At 40.0% G+C, this 17484-nt stretch overlaps 1 protein-coding gene across 3 annotated transcripts in view; it reads right to left on the bottom strand.

Moving 5' to 3' along the window:
* The window catches only part of rai14 (retinoic acid induced 14), a 251941-nt gene that overhangs the window by 18923 nt on the left and 215534 nt on the right, over positions 1–17484 (bottom strand). For all 3 annotated transcript variants that reach the window (XM_072252291.1, XM_072252290.1, XM_072252292.1), the window contains one exon: positions 1370–2956. In XM_072252291.1, coding sequence (XP_072108392.1) covers positions 1370–2956 — 1587 coding nt within the window. The remainder of the gene's footprint in view (positions 1–1369; positions 2957–17484) is intronic.

Below are 17484 nucleotides of genomic sequence, written 5' to 3'. Positions count from 1 at the left end.
GCACCGGAGGCTGGCAACATTTGTGGGCTGTCTGAGCACAGCCTTACTGATTTGATTTGATGCAAACGCCGTATTCACTGTATGCTTAAATGTACATGTGACAAATAAAGCTAATTTTTAAATCTAGAATTCTTGCATCCTGACTTCTTACATCCCCAGATTCAATTAATTTCACTTCAGTTGTGGTTCACTGAACAATCTTCCTATACACTACGGCCCATATTTTGGAGATAAATTCAAGATGATTTCAGGCACAACAGGCTGAAGGAGATTTATGGTCCCCATCTGTTCCTATTTCTTATGTTTCAATGTAAAAAAATAACTACCAAAGGCATTTTAGAAATCCAGATGTCTTCTACCTACAAAACACCCCTTTAACTTTCTGATATTAGTTCAAAAGTGACACTAAAACTGATCAAGCATGAGCATCATTCCTCTGCTGAACATTTCCTTCTGCCTTATTATTTCATCTTGAACAAAAATTTAACCTCGTATCTTTAGTTCTCATTAGAAAGCAGTTCCATTCTCCAAATCAATTCAAAAGTCTTTGCATTGGATCAATTCAAGGATCAAGGAACAAGTATATTCGCCATATACATTTCCACATAACAGGAATTTGCTGTGGTGTTGGTTTGACATGCAACAAAAAACATACAGAATGAAGAATTAAATGAAAATAAAGCTATTGGTTAGAGTGCAGATGTGGAATAAAACATGCACAACTACCATCATATATTTACAATGTGAACAGCATTATAAAAAGTGGTTTGAAGTGTTCATAATGCAGTGACAGAGTAATACAGGGGTTCTCCTCCTTTTTATGTGCCGTGGACCAATACCATTAAGCAAGGGGTCCATGGATCCCAGGTTGGAAGCCTCTGGAGTAATAGAGGGGGTTGAAGAATGCTGGATCAGATTAACTCCCTGAGGGAAGAAACTTAAGATACTGTGAAGATATTAATAGTCCTATAATACTTCCCAGAAGGGAGGTTTTGGAGAAGGCACTTTGCAGGATGGGTAGTGTCTGCAATGATTTTTCCTGCCCACTTCTTTGTCCTGGACACATTCAAGTCCAGCTTTGATGCTAGGCTGTAGCTAATGGCCTTAACAGCTGATCTGACACTTTTCTGTAAACCTTAGAGGATGTTGCCCCAAACCAGACAGTAATGGCTAATGTGATGTAGATAGTTACAAAAAGAATGCAGCCCTTTTAATTTCAGAAAGGCATTTCTAGTTTCATTCGATCAATAACTTGTGGTATTATACCCGATATTCCTCAAATTCAAATTCTAAATTCATGCATAGTATTTCAGATAGAAAATTCATGAATGTGAAAATATGTTCTTTTCAGTAAAACCGATACTCTTACCTTCCTTTCTTTATCTTCTTCTAATTTCAAGGAATCTTTCACCTGCTTTTGCAATTCTTCCATTGCTTGCTGCATATCATGGCCCCTGATGCGAAGCCTCTTGATTTCTTGCTCTTTGCTCAAAAGCTGAGTTTGAGCTGTGTCTCGCTCATTTTTCACAAGCAGATTCTCCTTCCTAGCCTGTCCTGCTTCAGTAGAGAGTTTTTCTTGCTCTTTCAATAAATCGCTTACTTTAGCAGCCAACCGTTTTGATTCAGCTTCAAATGAAGCTTTCATCTTCTCGCACTCTGATTTTGGAACCATTGCCTCTTGAGCAGCAGCTTTCTCTGTAGCCAAATTTCCTTCTAGTACATTCAGTTGTATTTCCTTCTGTTCCAGCTTGTGCTCCATCTGCCGTAATTTGCCATCAAAGTTCTTGATCGTATTTTCAAGAGACATTGTTATTTCTGTATGCTCAGAGAGAGGTATGGAAGTCTGTTTGTGAATTTCAAGGTCCTTCTGCATTTTGGCATTGCCCTGCTCAGATCCCTTAAGCTTCGTCTCCAGGTCTGACAACTTGCCTTTCAGTTCATCGATGGAGTCATTAAGAACTTGAACTAATTGTTCATGTTGCTCTTTATGGATATAGTTTGAATTAACATGTTCAAATGCCACCTCAGCCTTTTTATTTTTCAGCTCTTTCAATTCACTTTCTGCTAAATTGTATTGTTGCGTCACTGCAGCTAGCTGATTTTTTAGTTCATCTGTTCTTTTGTTTAATGTGGTCAGCGTTTCCTGAAAATCACTTTCCTTCTCTTGTGAGTTTGATTGACTGTTCAGCTTTTCTTGTAACTTTTTAATTTCCTCTTGTGATTCTTTATACTTCTCAATTAGCAATGCTTTCTCCTGATTGATGTTCTCGATAAGTTGGGCATGAGATATTTTCATCTCCTTGCACTCTTCCTGAGTGATGCAATTGGACAGCAGTTTATCTTTTATCTCCAAGAGCTCTTCGATTTCTCTAACACTATTATTTGCTCGTTCTTCATCTTCCAAAGCCCTTTTCAGCTGCTTCTTCATTTCCTCTAACTCATCTTCATAGGACTGTGTCAACTTTTCCAAATTTGAAAAAGATATATGCTCTTCCGTGAGGTGCAAGTCTCGTTGCCCCTGTGCCCGCAGACTTGACAATTCCTTCAGTGCCTCTTCATATTTACTTTGTGTTTCTTGGAGCTTTTGTTCAAGGGAATAACCATTCTCATTAATTTCTCCTAATGTCTGCGTCCTTTCCTCTGATAATTCAGCCAATAATTCCATTGCCAAAGCATGCTGTGTCTCTGGTTCATCCAATTCCTTTACCTCTGTGTTGGAACTACTGTTATTCAAAGCTTCAGTTTTTACTGTGGTATTAGACTTGTTTGAAAGCATCTCAGCTCTTAGATTAGTAATTTCAGCTTCAGCTTTTTTATACATTTCCTTTAATTGGATGTAATTAGCTTCAAGTGTACAGTATGCATCAGCTGAATTAAGATTTAGGTCAAGTGGGGCTGCTAGATTTGGTCTCAATTGTTCATCCTCTAACTTTATGCTTGCCCCTTTTTCCTTTCCCTGCGAACAAATCAAATTCACAATTAAAACCCAAGATACAGATTTTAAAGAGTCCCTATTTTCATAAAGCTTTCTTTGGCAAATATTATTTTGGCAATTGTTTGAGGCATCTTTCGTTGCCATTTACAAATTTCCAACGAGAATTTACAAAGCCAAAAACTTGGTGTTTCAACCAAAAACACTTCTAATGCATCCTTGTTCAGAACAAGTATCAGAAATCAAAGTTTTATCTCCAAAGAAAACACATTTAGACAAATATTCTAAAGCTTTTCTTTGTATCTGTGCTATTAGCATCCAGGACATTCTCTTCTCATTGTTACCATCGGGAAGGAGGTACAGAAGCCTGAAGGCACACACTCAGCGATTCAGGAACAGCTTCTTCTCCTCTGCCATCTGATTTCTGATTGGACATGGAACCCTTGAATACCAGCTCATTACCTTTTTATCTGCGCTACTTATTTAATTTAATTATTAATATACTATATATAAAGAATAAAATTACTGTAATTCACTTTAAGAACATAAGAAATAGGAGCAGGAGTAGGCCATCCGGCCCATCGAGCCTGCCCTGCAATTCAGTAAGATCATAGCTGATCTGTCCGTAAACTCAGCTCCACCCTTTCCCCACCCCTTACTATGTAAAAAATCTATCTAACTGTTTCTTAAATATATTTAGTGAAGAAGCCTCAATTACTTCCCTGGGCAGAGAATTCCACAGATTCAGCACTCTCTGGGAAAAACAGTTTCTACTCATCTCTGTCCTAAATCTTCTCCCCTGAATCTTGAAGCAATGTCCCCTAGTTCTAGTCTCACCCACCAATGGAAACAACTTTCCTACTTCTTATCTATCCCTTGCAAAATTTTGTACGTTTCTATAAGATCCCCTCTCATTCTTCTGAACTCCAGATAGTATAGTCCCAGGCGACTCAATCAACTCCTCATAGGTTAACCCCTTCATCCCTGGAATCAACCTGGTGAACCTCCTCTGCACTGCCTCCAAAGCCACTATATCCTTCTTCAAGTATGGAGACCAGAACTGCACACAGTACTCCAGGTGTGGCCTTACCGGTACCCTGTATAGTTGCAGCATGACCTCCCTGCTCTTGAATTCAATCCCTCTGGCAATGAAGGCCAACATTCCGTTTGCCTTCTTAATAACCTGTTGTACCTGCAAGCCAACATTCTGCGATTCATGCACAAGCACTCCCAAGTCCCTCTGCACAATAGCATGCTGCAATCTTTCACCATTTAAATAATAATCTGCTCTTCTATTATTCCTTCCAAAGTGGAAGATCTGGCATTTACCAACATTGTATTTCATCTGCCAGACCTTGGCCCACTCACTTAACCAATCTATATCCCTCCTTTCTTTTTCTCTCTCTATTATCATGTATTGCATTATACTGCTACCACAAAATTAACAAATTTCACGACATCTGCCGGGATATTAGACCTGATTCTGAAATAACTGTGTCAAGTTTAACCAAACTGAATTTACTCAGTAATTTTGAAACAAAGATTTCATGCTCTTCTGCATTCTGCATGATTTTGCTTACTGCTCCACAGTGACCAATTCCTCTGAACTCCATTCACTCCACTTCCCATAAACACTACCTCACTACTATTTTTGAGTTACTTATTTAAATATATATAATAAAGGAGCAAACAGAACACACATGTACTATATATACACACACACTTATTGTAATTCAGTTTTTAAAATTATGTATTTCATTATTTTACTGCTGCAAAAACAATTTTCACGACAAATGCCAGTGATATTAAACCTGACTGATACTGGTACATTCTCAACATTCTGCTGCATCAATTACCTCCTGGTTGCTCCTGTATTAATTTCTTTTTCCATTTTCTTGTCATAGCTAGCAACTCCACATCACAACATTGTTGATACGTAAGCACAGCAAGAACAGAAATGGACTAAATGTTTTTACTGAGTCATGGTTGCCACAGTACACGCTGGGCAACTTAGTGCGGGAGTGACCAACTGGGTCCACTAAGACAAAAACATGCTCACTCGAAAGCCTGTGAAAAGGCCCAATCGATTCAGTGCACAACCAATCAGCTGCATGCACATTTAACACATTTTCACAATCAATCCAGTACGGTTCACTCTTCTTTCTAGGACTCCCCCGCTTCTCGCCCTCGAGTCCTTCCCCAAAATTTCCAGCAGGGACACCCAACCCTCTCTTCTAAGGCTGTGCTCTCTGGCCCCAGACTTCACCACTACAGGAAACATTCTCTCCACATCCACTCTATCAAGGTCTTTCAATGTTCAATAGGTTTCAATGAAATCTCTCCTCATTCTTCTAAATTCCAGCAAATACAGAACCAAAGCCATCAAACATTCCTCATAGAATAACCACTTCATTACTGATATTATTCTTATGAACCTCTTCTGAATCCTCCCAATGTCAGCACGTCCTCTTTTAGACGAGGGACCCAAAACCTCTCACAATACACCAAGTGAGGCCTCACCAGTGCCTTATAAAGCCTCAGCATTACATCCTTGTTTTTGTATTCTAGTCCTCTCGAGGGAAAGCTGACATTGCAATTGCCATTCTCGCCATCGACTCAACACACAAGTTAACCTTTAGTGAATCCTGCATGCGGACTCCCAAGTCCCCTTGCACCTCAGATTTTTGAATTTTCTCCACGTTTAGAAAATAGTTTACACTTTTGCACCTTCAACCAAAGAGTGTGACCATGCACTTCCCTAAGATATCTTCCCTCTGCCACTTCTTTGCCCATTCTCCCAATCCATCTAAATCCTTCTGCAGCCTCCCCGCTTCCTCAACACCATCTGCTTATCTTCGTATCGTCCACAAACTTGGCCACAAAACCATCAATTCCATCACCTAAATCACTGACAAAGTAAAAAGTGTGGTCCCAGCACTGACCACTGCTGAACACCACTAGTCACGAGCAGCCAACCAGAAAAGGCTCCCTTTATTCACACTTTTTACCTCCTGCCAATCAGCCAATGCTCTATTCATGCTAATATCTTTCCTTTAATATCATGGGCTCTTACCTTGCTAAGCAGCTTGCCAAGGTACTTCAGAAAATCCAAGTACAGAACATTCACCGACTCTCTTTTGTCTATCCTGCTTGTTATTTCCTCAAAGGATTTCAACAGATTTGTCAGGCAAGACTTTCCCTCAAGGAAACCATGCTGAATTAGGCCTATTTTATCATGTGTCTTCAAGTACCTTGAAACCTCATCCTTAACAATCTACTCCAACATCTTCTCAACCAGTGAGGTCAGACTAACTGGCCTATCATTTCCTTTCTTTTGCCTCTGTTCCTTCTTGAACTATGGAGTGACATTTGCAGTTTTACAGTCCCCTGGAACCATGCCAGAATCTATTGATTCTTGAAAGATTATTACTAATGCTTCCACTATCTCTTGAGCTACTTCTTTCCGAACCCTGATGTGTAGTCTATCTGGTACAGATGACTTATCTACTGTCAGATCTTCCAGCTTTCCAAGCACCTTCTCCCTAGTAATAGCAACTGCACTCACTTTTACCCCCTGAACTTCCGGCATACTGCTAAGTGTCTTTCACAGTGAAAACTGATGCAAAATACTCAGTTCGCCCTCCATTTCCTTGTCCCCTATTTTATAGGGACAATTAAGATTCATTATTTTCTATGGAAATACACCAGGCATTCTAATTTCAATTTCCATTGATATTTTATACATCTAAGCTTTAAGACTGGATCAGCTGTAAGCTCATATTCAAATTTTCCAAGTGCTTCAATGTTTCAGATATTCTGAGGAAAACAAAATTTTTGAAATGACAGTCACTTGGTTGAAGGAGTTGTATAAAAACAAATTGCTGCTGTAACAAAAGAACATAAGACATTGCAGCAGCAATTGTCTATCCGATCCTTTGAACCTACTCCATCAGGTACTAAGATTATAACTGATTTGCAAAGTTCAAAGTAAATTTATTATCAAAGTATGAATATGTCACCATGTACAACTCTGAGATACTCAATAAATCCATAATAGAATAATAACCATGACAGAATCAATGAAACACTGCACAAACTTTGGTTTTCATCCAGCGTCCAAAAGACAACACTGGGCAAATACAAAAAGAAAGAAATAATTACAATAAATAAGTAAGCAATAAACAGTGAGAACATGAGATGAGGGGTCCTTGAATGTGACTTCTTTGACTTTGACTTCCTCATGTCCTGCAAGGATTGGAATATTGCCTGCCTACAGACCACAGAACCCGTCGTCTCCAGTGCCGGCAGACCGTGATCCTTGCTACTGACCTCAATAGCTCTAACGATGCAGAGCAGGTACAACACCCGGACTCCACCACCATCAATGCGGGTTTCAAGGACCTCAGACACCTCCCAAGTGCCAATTACGCAACCTCCAACTCTGACCCCGGCCTTGACCTACAGGCTGAGTCTTCACGTGCTGCCACTGGAACGCCCATCTCCCCTTCCTCCACCACCACTCCGCAATCCCGTCTCTGTCTCTCTCAGGTTCCACCACCAGCTCTTGGGCCCTCGGAGACTGCATCTTCCCTGAATATCCCAAACCTCCCTTCTCCTCAGACACCACCAACTCCGTGCTGGGTCTTCACCATTCCCTCTGACCTTCCCCTCTCTGAGACAGAACGTTCTGTCCTCAGTAAGGGCCTCAGCTTTGTCCCCCTGTGCGCACACCTCTGTGAGTTTTGCGCTCGCCATGACGCTGCCTCCATCTCCAAGCCTACTTCTTTGGCAAGGACTCTCTACCCCGCACTGATGACCCCTTCTCCTGCCTTCAACCCTCATCTTCTTCCTGGACACCCCACCCCAGTCTTCTGCCTCCACTAGATCTTTTCATTGCTAACTGCCGACAGGACATCAACCGTTTTGACTTCAGCTCTCTTCTTTCCAATTCCAACCTCACCCTTTCTGAACACTTTGATCTCCACTCCCTCTGCGGTAATCCTAACCTCACCAACAAACCCGCAGATAAAGGGAGTGCTGTGGTAGTCTGGTGGACTGACCTCTATCTTGTTGAGGCCCAGTAACAACTCTCAGACACCTCCTCTTACTTACCACTTGAACAGGACCCCACTAAGCAGCACCAAACCATTGTCTCCCACACCATCACTGACCTTATTAACTCCAGCGATCTCCCATCCACTACCAGCAACCTCAGTTCTCGACCCTGCTCCTCCCATTTCTACCTCCTACCCAACATCCACAAACCTACTTGTCCAGGTAGACCCACTGTTTCAGCTTGTTCCTGCCCCACTGAACTCATATCTGCATACCTCGACTCTGTTTCATTCCCCCTAGTTCAGTCCCTTCCTACTTACATCCGTGACACATCACAAGCTCTGGATCTTTTCAAAGATTTCAAGTTCCCTGGCCCTGACTGTCTCACTTTCACTATGGATGTCCGGTCGTTATCCACTTCTACCCCCCTCAAGAAGGCCTCAAAGTTCTCCGTTTCTTTCTCAACATCAGACCCAATCAGTTTCCCTCCACTACCACTCTCCTCTGTCTAGCAGAACTTGTCCTCACTCTTAATAATTTCTCCTTTGGCTCCTCCCTCTTTCTTCAAACAAAAGGTGTAGCTATGGGCACTTGCATGGGTCCCAGCTATGCCTGTCTGTTTGTCGGCTACATGGAACAATGTTTCAAGCCTACAGTAATGTCCATCCCCCACTTTTCCTACGCTACATCGACGACTGCATTGGTACTGCTTCCTGCACCCACGTGGAGCTCATCGACTTCATCAACTTTGCCTCCAACTTCCGAACTGCCCTCAAATTTACCTGGTCCATTTCCGACTCTTCCCTTCCTCAATCGCACTGTCTCTGGACAGAGCTGATCAACTGATGTCTATTATAAACCCACGGACTCTCACACCTACTGAGAATATACCTCTTCCCACCCTGTTACTTATAAAAACGCCATCCTCTTCTCTCAATTCCTCCATCTCCACTGCATCTGCTCTCAGGAGGTGGCTTTTCCTTCTAAAACTAAGAAGGTGTCCTTCCTTTTTCAAAGAAGGGGGCTTCCCTTCCACCACCATCAACACTGCCCTCAACTGCATCTCTTCCATTTCATACACGTCTGTTCTTACCCCATCTTACCGTCATCCTACCAGGGATAGGGTTCCTCTTGACCTCACCTACCACCCCATCAGCCTCCACATCCAGCACAGAATTCTCCGGAACCTCTGCCATCTCTAATGGGATCCCACCACCAAGCACATCTTTCCCTCCCCCCAACTTTCTGCTTTCAGCAGGGATTGCTCCCTTATGTGACCCTCTTGTCTATTCATCCCTCCTCACTGATCTCCCTCCTGGCACTTATCCTAGCAAGCGGAACAAGTGCTACACCTGCCCCTACACTTCCTCCCTGCCTTCCAGGTTTGGCAGCACTTCACCTGTGAGTCTGTTGGGGTCATATACTGTGCCCAGTGCTCCCAGTGTGGCCTTCTGTATATCAGTGTGACCTGACATAGAATGGGAGACTGTTTCACCGAGTACCTACACTCCATCTGCCAAAAGCAGGATCTTCCAGTGGCCACCTATTTTTATTTTAATTCCATTTCCCACTCCCATTCCAATATGTCAATCCAAGACCTCCTCTACTGTCACGATGAGGCCACACTCAGACTGGAGGAATAACACCGTATATTCTTTCTGGGTAGCATCCAACCTGATGGCAAGAGTATAGTTTTCTTGAACTTCTGGTAATGCCCCCCCCCCCAACATACACCGCTCCCCATCCCCTTTTCCCTCTCTCACTCATCTCCTGCCCCCCTCCCATCGCCTCCCTCTGGTAGTCCCTCCCCCTTTTCTTTCTTCCATGGCTTCTTGTCCTCTTCTATCAGGTTCCCCCTCCTTCAGCCCTGTATCTCTTTCACCAATCAACTTCTTTACTTGATCCCTCCCCCTCCCGATTTCATCTATCATCCAGTGTTTCTCTCTCCCCTTCCCCACTTTTTAAATCTACTCCTCATCTTCTTTTCCTCCAGGCTTGCTGAAGGATCTTGGCCCAGAATGTCGACTGTCCTTTTTTTTTCCCCATAGATGCTGCCTGCCCTTTTGAATTCCTCAAGCATTTTGTACGTGTTGCCTTGGATTTTCAGCATCTGCAGACTTTCTCTTGTTTGTGCTTGAACGTGAGTCTGCAGGTTGTGGGAACAGTTCAGTGATGGGGCAAATGAAGTTGAGTGAAATCTTCCCCTCTGGTTCAGCAGCCTGATGCTCAGAAGAAGGCAATGGCAAACCAATTGCTCCTGAGCCTGGTGGTGTGAGTCCTCAGGCTGCTGTACCTTCTTCCTGATGGCAGCAGTGAAAAGAGAGCATGACCTGGGCGAACACGAGGAATTCTGCAGATGCTGGAAATTCAAGCAACACACATCAAAGTTGCTGGTGAACGCAGTGGGTCAGGCAGCATCTCTAGGAAGAGGTATAGTCGATGTTTCAGGCCGGGACCCTTCGTGCAGTCCTGACAAAGGGTCCCGGCCTGAAACGTTGACTGTACCTCTTCCTAGAGATGCTGCCTGACCTGCTGCGTTCACCAGCAGCTTTGATATGTGTTGCATGACCTGGGCGATGGGGTTTCATGATGGTGGATGCTGCTTTACTGCGACAGCATTTCGTGTAGATTTGCTCAATGGTGGGGATGACTTTACCTGTGATGGACTGGGCCGTATCCACTACCTTTGTAGGATTTTCTGTTCAAGGGCATTGGTGTTTCCATACCAGGCTGTGACGCAGCCTGTCAATATACTCTGCACCACACATTATTTTCTACCAGTAGTGCGATCACTCAAGCCGAGCATGATGTTGTCCTAAGGGACTGTCTTTCTTTTTAAATCTTTTTATTGAATAAGTATACAAAAAGGTAAGCCATATAGGCACTAATACACTGTTAGAATATAATAAAATTACAGGAGATATTAATACAGAAAAAAAGTGATACAAACAATGTAATTTAAACATAACATACTAAGGTAACATAATAGTATACTAATTTATATATATATATATATATATATATATCTCTCTCAATAGAGAAAAAGAAAAAAACCCCCAAAAAAAACCCACCGTGCAACTAAACTAAAAGCAAAGCAATGGGCTAACTTGGAACCAAGTAGAGTTAAAGAACTTAAAATCACGTCCTCAAACCCGACCTCCATTAAAATCAGTTAAAAAAAAACAAGGGTATATAAATATGGAGCAAAAAAGAGAAGGAAAAAAAATTACATTAAATGAAAATATTGAATAAAAGATCTCCAGATCTGTTCAAATTTAAGTGAGGAATCATAAAGGTTACTTCTAATTTTCTCTAAATTCAAACATAATATCGTCTGAGAAAACCAAAAAAAGGTGGTTGGAGCATTAAGCTCTTTCCAATGTTGTAAGATACATCTTTTCGCCATTAAAGCAAGAAATGCAATCATTCTACGGGCTGAAGGAGAAAGATTACTGGAAATTTTAGGTAGTCCAAAGATAGCAGTAATAGGGTGAGGAGAGATATCTATATTCAATATCTTTGAGATAATATTAAAAATGTCTCTCCGAAAAGCTTCCAGAGTAGGACAAGACCAAAACATATGAGTTAAAGAAGCTATCTGCCCCGGACATCTATCACAAAAAGGATTAATATGAGAATAAAAGCGAGCTAATTTATCTTTGGACATATGTGCTCTATGAACAACTTTAAATTGAATTAGGGAATGTTTAGCACAGATAGAGGAAGTATTGACTAATTGTAAAATCTGCTCCCAGTCATCCACGGAAATGATAGACCCCAATTCCTGTTCCCAATCTACCCTAATCTTATCAAATGGAACTTTCCTAAGTTTGATAATAATATTATAAATCATAGCCGATGCACCTTTCTGACATGGATTAAGGTTAATTATAGTATCTAAAATGTATGTAGGAGGAAGCATTGGAAAGGAAGAAAGTATAGTACTTAGGAAATTTCTAACTTGTAGATATCTAAAAAAATGTATTCTTGATAAATTATATTTATTAGATAATTGTTCAAAAGACATAAGGGAACCATCTAAAAATAAATCCAAAAACTGTGAAATACCCTTAGTCTTCCAAATTTGAAAAGCACGATCCGTAAAAGAGGGAGGAAAAAATATGTTACCTAAAATAGGAATCGCTAGCCCAAATTGGTTAAGATCAAAAAATTTTCTGAATTGAAACCAAATACGTAAGGTATATTTAACTATCCGGTTAGATACCTGTTTGAGGCGTTTCAAATCAAAAGGAAGAGAGGAACCTAAAATAGAGCCAAGTGTATAGCCCTGAACAGATTGTAATTCCAATGCTACCCATTTGGGAATGGATAGTATATCCTGGTCAAGTAACCAAAATTTCCTACGTCGAATATTAATTGCCCAATAATAGAATCTAAAGTTAGGTAATGCTAAACCTCCATCTCTCTTAGCTTTCTGTAAATGTATTTTACCCAGTCTCGGGTTTTTATTTTGCCAAATAAATGAAATTTTTGAGTCAACTTTATCAAAAAAAGGCTTTGGAACAAAAATCGGTAATGCCTGAAATATATATAAAAATTTTGGCAGAAAAAACATCTTAACTGCATTAATACGACCAATGAAAGTTAAATATAAAGGAAACCATTTAGATGAAAGTTGAATAATATGGTCAATTAAGGGTAAAAAGTTAATCTTAAATAAATCTTTGTGTTTACAAGTAATTTTAATCTCAAGATATGAAAAATAATTATTAATCAATTTAAACGGAAAGTTATGATATAAGGGAAGTTGTTTATTAATCGGGAAAAGTTCACTCTTACTAAGATTTAATTTATAACCCGAAGAAAGACCAAATTGTGCTAATAACTCTAAAACAGCAGGGATGGATTTTTGAGGAGTAGAAATATATAAAAGTAAGTCATCAGCATAGAGTGATATTTTATGGGACTTTAAGCCCCGAGTTATCCCAGTAATATTTGGAGATTCTCGAATGGCAATTGCAAGAGGTTCTAATGCAATATCAAATAATAAAAGACTAAGAGGACAAGCTTGTCGAGTACCTCGAGAAAGAGGGAAAAAAGGTGAGCTTAAAGAGTTAGTACGGACCGAGGCCACAGGAGAATGATATAACAATTTGATCCAGGATATAAATTTCGAGTTAAAATTAAATATTTCAAGCACCTTAAATAAGTAAGGCCATTCTACTCTACTGAAAGCTTTCTCAGCATCTAAAGAGATAACATACTCAGGAACATTTTGTGAGGGGGTATAAACAATATTTAACAGTGTGCGAATGTTATAAAAAGAGTAACGACCTTTAATAAAACCCGTTTGGTCTTCCGAAATAATAAAAGGAAGTACTTTTTCTAATCTGTTTGCTAATAACTTAGAAAAAATTTTAGAATCAACATTTAATAAAGATATTGGTCTATAAGATGCACATTGAGCAGGATCTTTATCCTTCTTTAATATTAGAGAGATTGACGCTCTATTGAAAGATTCGGGAAGTTTACCAAGTTTTAATGAAGCCTCGAAAACCCTACAGAACCAAGGGATTAATGAAGGTGCAAAACATTTATAAAATTCTGCGGTAAACCCATCAGGGCCAGGAGCTTTCCCCAGGTTCATAGAGGAAATAACATTCTTAATCTCATCAGTGGTTATGGGAGTATCTAGCATAGAAGGCATATCCTGTGAAATCTCAGGGAAGTCTAAGTTATCTAAAAAATCATTCATATATTTAGAGTCTCGAGGAGACTCTGATTGATATAAGGAAGAATAAAAATCAAAGAAGGTTTGATTAATCCCCGCATGATCAAGTATCAGTCCATCATTTTGATTATAAATCTGATTAATTTGAGATTTAGCATAGTTAGACTTCAATTGGTTAGCCAACAATTTGCCAATTTTGTCACTGTGTACATAAAATTCACTTCTTGTTTTCTTTAATTGGTTTACAATCGAGGACGAAAGTAATAAACTGTGTTCCATTTGAAGTTCAGTTCTTTGTTTATATAACTCCTCAGAGGGAGCTGTAACATATTTCTTATTAATTTCCTTAATCTTGTCCACAATTACCAACTCCTCCTGCTTCAGCTTCTTCCTCAAAGCAGCAGAATACGAGATAATCTGACCACGAATATAAACTTTAAAAGTATCCCAAAGAATGTTCACAGAAATATCCTCTGTATAGTTGATTGTAAAAAAAAGATCAATCTGTTCATTCATAAGTTTAACAAAGTCCGAATCCTGAAGCAACAGCGAATTAAAACGCCATTGTCTATTATTTTGTGTATTGGCCTGAATTTTAATAGAAAGCTTAAGTGGAGCATGATCCGAAATGGTTATAGAGTCATAATCACATTTAATTCACTGAAGAAATAAGACGAGAGTCAATAAAAAAAATCATCAATTCTTGAATAGGAATGGTGAACATGTGAAAAAAAGAAAAATCTTTTTCCTGAGGATGCAAAAAACACCAAATATCTGTCGACCCAGAATCAGAGAGGAATGAATTAATCAAAGTTGCAGATTTATTAGGTAAGGTCCACAGAGGAGCCGAACGGTCCAAAGCTGGAGATAAACAGTAATTAAGATCTCCGCCCCAGATCAATGAAAACTCATTCAAATTCGGGAACTGATTGAATAATGATTTATAAAGTTCCGGATAGTCCATATTGGGAGCATAAACATTAACCAAAACTACCTTTTTATTAAATAGTAGACCACTAACCAGTAGAAATCTACCATTCGGATCAGAGATAATATCATGTTGTATAAAAGTAACTGAGGAGTCTATAAAAATAGAGACGCCTTGAATCTTAGCGTTAGAGTTCAAATGAAACTGTTGTTCCTTCCAGAATTTAAAAAAACGTAGTCTGTCCCCCCTCCGCACATGGGTCTCTTGTAAAAATAGAATTTGTGCTTTAAGTCTCCGGAACACTTTAAAAACTTTTTTCCTTTTAATAGGATGGTTAAGACCATTAGTATTCCAGGAGACAAAATTAATAATAGACTCCATAAACCCTAAAGTCAACCCGCAAAAAAGAGGATTGACGATAGGCTCGACCCATGAACCCAGAAAGGGAACAGAACAAATAAGAGATACCGGGAAGGAGAACGCAACCAATACTTCAATAGTGTACATAGCCCAAGAAGAAAGAAACTAAAACGTGAAGCCCCTCCCCCACCCCCCACCCCATGACTAAATCTAAAACAGACCAGCCAGAAAGAAGCACTAAAACTACCCCCATGACTTCCAATAGACGCTCCCTAAAAAAAAGTGTAAATATAAAAAAGATCAGCTAGTTATAAAACAGTAAAAGAATAAAAAAAGTAAATCAATTAAAACAAACACTTAAGAAAAAGCCAGAAAATATAAAAAAACCTTAACAAACCCCAGACCCTATAAATAAACAAAAAAAGAAATGAAAATATTAACATAAACTAGCTATGAAAACCTACAAAAAAAAAGTAGATTTAAAAACTACAAAATTTAAGGCCTCAAAGGAAATAAGTGGAATGACGTTGAGGGAATAACCACCCAGAATCCCCTGGGAAAAAGAAAGGAATGACGCAGATAGAAAGAAAGTTTAGCAGCCATATTAATTAATCCAAAATAAACTTTTCTGCCCATATAAGGCAAAAACAAAAATTAAGGCCGACAGATTCACAACCTCCGATCAAACGGAGATAGTTAAAAATTACGATTAAGATGTTGAAGGTGAAAATTGATCCGGATAACTCTGGGCATCCGATGGAGATTCAAAAAAACGGAGGGCTCCATCCAACGTACGAATCCTTAGACGTGCTGGGTAAAGCAGCGCTGGTTTTAAATCCATCTTGTAGAGTTCCGACATCACAGATCTGTAACGAACCCGTTGATCTCGAATTGGTTTACTGAAATCCTCCACAAACCGGAAATTAAAATCCAAAAAATCAATGCAGCCTTTAGATCGAACGAATCGAAACAGTTTCTCCTTGTCTTGAAAGTAATGAAAACGTAAGATGACATGTCGAGGTTTATCTGACTTAGACGAGTATGATGGAACTCTGTGAGCCCGATCCAATAACGGTGGTTGGTCAGGAAATACAGTAGGAAATGCATCTTTTCAAAGTTGAGAAAAAACTTCATAGGGTTGTCAGATTCCACAGCTTCACGTACACGAATCATTCGAAGATTCTGCCGTCGCATTCTGGATTCTAAGTCAGAGTTTTTAAAGGTCAGAAAGTCAAGTTTTTTCTTCATTATAGTAATTGTTTCTTCAATTTTCTCCATCTTAAGTTCATTTTGTTGCATGGATTTTTGAAGATTAGATATAGCCGACTGATGTTCCGTAATAGATAATTGTATCTTATCGATTGAATCGGCAATTTTCTGGAAATTAATTGAAATTTCCGAACGAATCAGTTCCGTAATAGAGGTTGAGATTTCCCTTTGAATTAGATCCGATATAGCTTTCAAAGTCACCGGTGGTTCAGTCGGAGGAAGATCGGTACCTTTCGGTCTAACCGGAGGTTTGCCGTCTTTCCCATTTTTTCCATTCTTAGACATAGCAGACCTTAAAAACATCCGATTATCGAAGAGCCCAATTTGTTTCAAAGTATTGTAAAAGTCGATGCCTTAATGGTTAGTTAAAATATAGCTGATCATAAGAAAAAAAAACTCAGAGGTAATGGAGCGAGTCAAGAACACAACTTCACTCCATGAGCTCTACCGGAAGTCCCCCTAAGGGACTGTCTATTGGTTGTTCCTCAGGTGGCTGTAGAGCACCATATGAATATTCCGAATTCCCCTAAGCATACCAGAAATCAATCGAGATACGTTTTGAATGAACACAAAGACTGAGTCTCCATAGACTTCAAGGAGAGAATTTTAAAGGTTCACTATTTACTGCAGCAAACAAATTTCTCCCCATCTGAAACTTAAACTCTATCTCTTTTCCTAGTCCGCATAGCCATAGGAAACAACATCTCTCCATCTGCCTGTCCAGCCCTTTAAGAATTTAGTATGCTTTGATGAGATCTCTTTTCTTTCTTCTAAATTCTAGAAAATATAGTTCCAGTTTACTTAATCTCACCTTACATGGATCATACCTCCCCAGAACCCGGTTTGCAAGTCTCCACTGAACTCTCATGCTCTTTAGCCTCTATTTACCACAATATTCTTCTTTTGGTCATAAACAGGACTAAGAGAGGTGTGTGCATGCAGTGCAATACACAAATTATGAGGTTTTGCTGGCTGCTTGCTCTACAGAACCTACTCCCTCCTTGGCAGTAAGGGGGCTACAAAGAAAAGAGCTGTCAGGGCCATCTCAACGGCTGCTGAGTGAGCCCCCAGATTACTATGGATCAAGGGGTGTGACGCATGGCCCCATGCTGCTGGGACCAAAGCCGGGGCCTGATCAAAACCGGCTGGATCACCTGGGTGAGGGCATCTGACGCTGCAAGACCCGAAACACCCAGTGACCCCAGGTTACATCACTAACGTGCCCCAGTGCATCCTAAAATGTATCTC

The sequence above is a fragment of the Mobula birostris genome, chromosome 3 (assembly GCF_030028105.1).
Source record: "Mobula birostris isolate sMobBir1 chromosome 3, sMobBir1.hap1, whole genome shotgun sequence".
Classification (NCBI taxonomy): Eukaryota; Metazoa; Chordata; class Chondrichthyes; order Myliobatiformes; family Myliobatidae; genus Mobula; species Mobula birostris.
The sequence above is the reverse complement of the archived record's forward strand: the minus strand, read 5'-3'. Positions and strand labels throughout refer to the sequence as shown.